General features: G+C 43.4%; 1 protein-coding gene across 1 annotated transcript; it reads left to right on the top strand.

The window, feature by feature from the left end:
• The first annotated feature begins 369 nt into the window (after window positions 1-369).
• On the top strand, window positions 370-2,176 carry LOC135645335 (trimethyltridecatetraene synthase-like). The gene is made up of 2 exons (XM_065163635.1): window positions 370-1,344; window positions 1,433-2,176. Exons 1-2 carry the CDS (start codon window positions 424-426, stop codon window positions 2,060-2,062), a joined length of 1,551 nt encoding a protein of 516 aa, XP_065019707.1. The 5' UTR covers window positions 370-423; the 3' UTR covers window positions 2,063-2,176.
• Window positions 2,177-6,154: the final 3,978 nt, after the last annotated feature.

Below are 6,154 nucleotides of genomic sequence, written 5' to 3'. Positions count from 1 at the left end.
GAATTTTACATATATTAATTTTATTGTAGTTTTCATCGTTTCAGTGGAACTAATAAACGGAAATTTAATATTCAGAACAGCACTAAAAGAAAAGAAAAGAAAAGAAAAGAAAGATGACAAGACATCAGTATTATCCTTGTAAATTAAATTTTATACATACTTATATATGAGGATTATCAATGTCATCACCATATATATCGACACACAGCCAAGGATTGCTCGTCCTTGAGAAGAGGACTGAACAAAACATGTCTTCATCATGATTACTGTGAAAAAAGGGATCTGGATGACACATCCAACATTGCTGAACTTTGAAATATATATAATGTCTAAATTATTGCTTGGCCATCTATAAATAAACCTCTAAATGAGCTCCATCACAACAACAAGTAATTAACTCCTCTTCCTCCCTCCTTGTCAACAATGGAGATACCATCGTCGGCCATATACTTGGCCCTTGTCCTAGTTTTCACACTCCTCACAGGCCTCTACGGCGGCCGCCGCCGCCAGAAACTCAACCTCCCACCTGGGCCGAGGCCGTGGCCTGTCATTGGCAACCTCAACCTCATTGGTCCTCTTCCTTACCGCTCCCTCGCCGCCCTCTCCCAAAAGCACGGCCCACTGATGCACCTCCGCTTCGGCTCCTTCCCGGTCGTCGTCGGCTCCTCCGTCGACATGGCCAAGTTCTTCCTCAAGACCCATGACCTCTCCTTCGTCTCTCGCCCTAAGTCCGTCGCCGGCGAGTACACCTTCTACAACTACTCCAGCATCGGCTGGTCGCCTTACGGCCCCTACTGGCGGCAGGCACGCAGGATCCTCATAATGGAGCTCCTCACCCCCAAGAGGCTGGACTCCTACCAATACATTCGGGTAGAGGAGGTGCGCGGCCTCCTCCGGGACCTCTTCAGATCCACAGAGACGCCTGTCCTCCTCAAGGACCACATTTTCACTGTCATCCTCAACATCATTAGCCGCATCTTGTTGGGAAGGAAGTGCACGCAGGAGCAGTCGGTGTCGTCGGGGGCGCCCGCGGCGATCGTCCCGCAGGAGGAGTTCAAGGAGATGATCGAGGAGCTGATGCTGCTCAACGGCGTCATCAACGTGGGCGACTTGATACCCTGGCTGAACTTCCTGGACCTGCAGGGCTATGTGAAGAGGATGAAGATGGTGGGCAAGAGGTTCGACAGGTTCCTGGAGCACGTGCTCGACGAGCACAACGAGCGGCGTCGGCGAGAAGGGAAGGCGTTCGTTCCCAGGGACCTGGTGGACGTGCTCTTGGAGTTGGCCGATGATCACGGTCTGGAAGTCAAGCTCGAGAGGCATTGCCTCAAGGCCTTCATTCTGGTCTGCATATATCCGCTGTCTCCGTTGTGGTTGTCTTTAAGCAGATCGATTTAGGTAATATATTGTTCCACTTGGACTGACGGAACAGGACATGATCGCCGGCGGCACCGACACCTCCACCGTGACCATTGAATGGGCCGTCTCTGAGATCCTCAAACGACCCGAGACCTTCGACAAGGCAACCGAGGAGCTGGACCGGGTGATCGGCCGCGGCCGGTGGGTGGAGGAGGAGGACGTGCACCGTCTGCCGTACATCGAGGCCATCGTCAAGGAGACCATGAGGATTCACCCGGTGGCGCCCCTGCTCGTGCCTCGGCTCTCCCGCGAGCACACCACCGTCGACGGCTACGACATCCCCGCCGGGACGCGGGTGCTGGTGAACGTGTGGGCCATCGGGCGCGACCCGGCCGTGTGGGACGCTCCGGAGGAGTTCCGGCCGGAGCGGTTCGTGGGCAGCCCGATCGACGTGAAGGGACACCACTTCGAGCTGCTGCCGTTCGGGGCGGGTCGGCGGATGTGCCCCGGGAACAGCCTCGGCCTGAAGATGGTGCATCTGAGCCTGGCCAATCTGCTGCACGGGTTCAAATGGAGGCTACCGCCGGGGATGACGGCGGAGGAGCTGAATATGGATGAGATCTTTGGGCTGACGACGCCGCGGAAGGTGCGGCTCCAGGCCGTGGTCGAGCCAAAGCTTCCGGCTCATCTCTACGGCGCCTGATGATGCTGTGTTACGTGGGGTGAACAAATCACAAATTCCAGCTTTTGCGTGATAGTAGTACGTGTTGTTGATTAGTAGGTTGAAGGGAAGTTTGCTGTTGTCCAATAAACTCTACTCTTGAGTTAAATAAATAAACAAATATATATATATATATATATATATATATATATATATGCATGTAATAATTTTAGATAAGTAAAGTACTCTTGAAAAATTTCTAATGCATTTTCCATATAAGCAAATATGTTAAGTAATCAATTTATCATCAAAAATATTTTTTCAACCTAAATGGTTGGTTAGGTCATTTAATTTAGATGAAACTTGAGTTTATTCAGTTCAATTATAACAATCATTAATTTATTTTTTTATCTAAATATGTTTGATTCAAAATTCATCCCAAAATTTTTTTATGATAATAATTTTATTATTATTATTATTATTAATTAAATCTATTACGAATTATATGAATTTAATCTAAACTTAAAATTTTATGATAATAATTTATTACGAATTATGATCCTCTTAGATAATAAATATCCTGACTCTCTTTGAAGAAGAAAGGAGATGAAACATCATTAATGAGACAGACAAACATAGTAGATGAACTTTAGGAGAAGTTTAATGATATGTTCCACTCTTTACTTATTATACGTTTTTTAAAATTAATTTTGATCTGCACAAATAAGCTTTTCCTATAGAATTAAATGAGTGAACGATTTTTTTATGGGTGATTAAAATGCCATCGTGTATAGAATTTTTTTTAGCAATAATCCTACAATTAATATTCTAAAGAGGTACTAATTTATAACTTTATTCTAAAAAATATATGAGATTAGTAAAAAATGAAAGACAGCAAGCAAGTAAAGAAGAAGAAGAAAGCATATCTCGATATTATTTCCTAAATTTCTAATTGATTAAAAGGTAAGTCGAAGTCTTGCACGATCATTATCATTAAGAACTCAATAACTAAAAATAAGTCAGTTTACATGAGAAATATTCAGAGATAGAAAGATGAACATATCAATAGAACTCTTCTTTTCCTGGAGGGAGAAAATTAGCTCCTAAATTATCTTTTGGTATGATTCCACAGGGACAAATTCCTTCAATCGATGAGAAGACTGTCGACCTCGGTATACTCGAGAAAAAGAACGTTCTATCAATGTAAGTGCAGGCACAGACAGTGAGAGTTTGTGTTTGACGAAGGTATTGGCTAAACATGTTACAAGATACGTACCGTCTACTCTAACCCATACATACATACCCTATTGTTACATCAAGTAAAGCTCGAACCACTAAATCCCAAATTCTGAAGGCAAAACTTCTAAAGTCAGTGATAACAGTAAGATCAGATCTCTAATGATAATAATCTCAATAACAACAGCAAACTAATATCAAAAATCTTCTTTTTAGTTTATTTCTATCATGGTATTAGCTCTCGCCGTGAAGGCCACTTCTAAACATCTTGAAGTAGACCCGTCTCTCTACCAGACTCTGTCGAATCTCGGCTCCTTCTCCTACTGTCTCGTGGACCGTGACTCCATCTCAAAGTAGTGTAGCGTTTTCCATGGACGTCCTCCAGGATCGTTATGTCGGCCTCCTTCTAAGCTGAATAAGGGCCACCATGCCACGCCCTCTTCTCTTCCCGACACTAGCGGCATTCTTTACTGTCGCCCTTCCTCTGTCTCTTCCTGCAGAAGCAGAGCCGACGTAGCCTTGCAACTATAGAACTACTGCAAAGAGACTACAGCACTACTGCACAGAGATTTGCAGCTTTACACAATATTGATCATTGTCAATATTGATCAATAACCCACAACCGATTTGCCACCATTTGCCACCAACATCTCTTCCTCCTTGATCATTGTCTCGCTGCAGACTTTTAGTTGCTCCAACATATTGGTACATACCCTCCATATGTCCTCATCATCTATCTTTGATGCTCCCATTACTGTTCTTGTAGGGAACCACATTATTTTCCCACAAACAAGCCTTATCTCCATAAATGCAGTAACCCTCATTCCCTTCAAATTATCTAAAGGTGGCAACTACGCATCCTGACGTGCTCAATTCTCTAATCTACTATTTGGCTATGATCTTCTAGGCTATGTCGATGGCTCTCTTCGTTGTCCACCAGCGATGCTTAACATCCCAAGTGCACTCAGTCCAATACCAAATTCGGACCACAAATTATGGTTACGCTAGGATCGTCTCATCATTCAAGCTATTCAAGCCTTAGTCGCTGGATCCCTTGCCCCACTCATTTCTTCATGTGATACTGCTGCCGAAGCTTAGTGCAAGTTACAAACCACCCTAGCCAATCGTTCCCGCACTCGCATGCTTAGTCTCCAGTCCTGTCTCATGATGATAAAACAAGAGGGAAGTACTATTGTTGATTATCTACATAACATAAGAATTATCATCGATAACTTGGCCTTGATAGGTCATTCCCTCAGTGATGAAGAGGTTACTGTCCATATCCTCAACGGCCTAAGAGACGAATACAAGGAATTGGCAGCAGCAATACACGCACGTGATTCACCAATATCATTTGAAGAACTCTATGACAAGTTGACTGACTATGAGATATATCTCAAGCATGAGGACAAGTTGCCAGGACCATCCATCATAGCTCAAGTCAGTCAAAAATCTAAGAAGAAAAGCACCCGGTACAACAAATCTATCAACAAAGGTTTGGCCTAGCATGCCTGCACTTGTGGGCTCCAAACAAACCTCCCCTCCTCAACATTTCAATTACAACCATCAAGGTGGCTACTTCAATTATCCTCAACCTTGGCGTCTTGATCACATAAATCAACAAAAAGTTGTCTGCCAACTATGTGACAAAGTTGGTCACTCTGCAAAAGTTTGTAGAACTCGACCCAGACTTCCTCCTCCGTCGCATCGGCCTCGCGCAAATCTTATAGCTACTCCGACTACTGGTCATCAAAATTGGATTGTGGACTTTGGCGTATCTCATCACATCACCTCTGATTTATAAAACTTGTCCATCCACAACGACTAAGGTGGAAACGAAGACATCATTATCAGTGACGGTAATGGACTCCCCTTTACTCATACTGGTTCTACAATGCTTAATTCACATAGCACTTCATTTACGTTAGATGATGTTTTGTGTGCACCCCACATCAAACGAAACCTCATTTCTGTTTCTCAATTCTGTAAACAGAATCATACCTCAATTGAATTCTTTCCTAACTCCTTTCTTGTCAAGGATTTGAGCACGGGGGCACCCTTGGTCCGAGACCAGAGTAAAGACAACATTTACGAGTGGCCGTCAGTTCCACAAATCACCCAACCCGCTGTCTACTCTTTGGTCGGAGCTCCAACTGATGTGTGGCATCGTCGTCTTGGTCATCACTAAACTTTTATTCAGCAAAAATTACTTTCCGGTTATTCTCTTCTTATGCTTACAACTAATAACATCATAACTCATTGTGATGCTTGTTTAAGTAATAAAAGTCATAGACTTCCTCTTGAAAAATCCTCTGTATCTTGCTCTAATCACTTCCTTTGACAAATTCAGATTTTATGTTATTTTCGTAGACCACATTACCAAATACACATGGTTATACCCTCTTCACCATAAATATGAAGTTTTCACAATCTTTACTAACTTTCGAAGACTGGTCGAGAACTTCTTTCAGTCTAAAATTAAAACTGTTTACTCCGATGGTAGCAGTGAATATCAAGCCCTCACATCCTGCCTATCTGCTTGTGGTATACAACACCTCAAGTCGCCTCCACACACTCCTCAACTCGTCGGTTCTGCTGAACGCAAACATCGACATATAGTTGAAATTGGTCTCACACTTCTACATCAAGCCTCTATGCCACCAACTTTTTGGACTGCAGCATTTCAAGTTGCCATCTATCTCATTAATCGTATGCTCACTCATGTCCTTGAATACGAGTCACCATTTGAAAAATTATTTCACAAATCCTCAAACCTTCAAAAACTCAAAGTGTTTGGATGTTTATGTTATCCATGGCTCTGTCCCTATGCCTTACATAAGTTAATATCAAAATCTAAACCTTGTGTTTTCATTGGATACTCCCTTGGCCATAATGCTT

The sequence above is a fragment of the Musa acuminata genome, chromosome BXJ3-8, assembly GCF_036884655.1.
Source record: "Musa acuminata AAA Group cultivar baxijiao chromosome BXJ3-8, Cavendish_Baxijiao_AAA, whole genome shotgun sequence".
In the NCBI taxonomy this organism is placed as follows: domain Eukaryota; kingdom Viridiplantae; phylum Streptophyta; class Magnoliopsida; order Zingiberales; family Musaceae; genus Musa; species Musa acuminata.
Note: the sequence above shows the minus strand (reverse complement) of the source record. Positions and strands in the feature narration are given on the sequence as shown.

What these genes read in the sequence shown, in the direction of transcription:
- LOC135645335 (XM_065163635.1), top strand. Translation starts at nt 424, where the DNA reads ATGGAGATACCATCGTCGGCCATATACTTGGCCCTTGTCCTAGTTTTC. An exon ending in GCCTCAAGGCCTTCATTCTG is followed by an intron (nt 1,345 to 1,432) that starts GTCTGCATATAT and finishes CTGACGGAACAG; the next exon opens with GACATGATCGCCGGCGGCAC.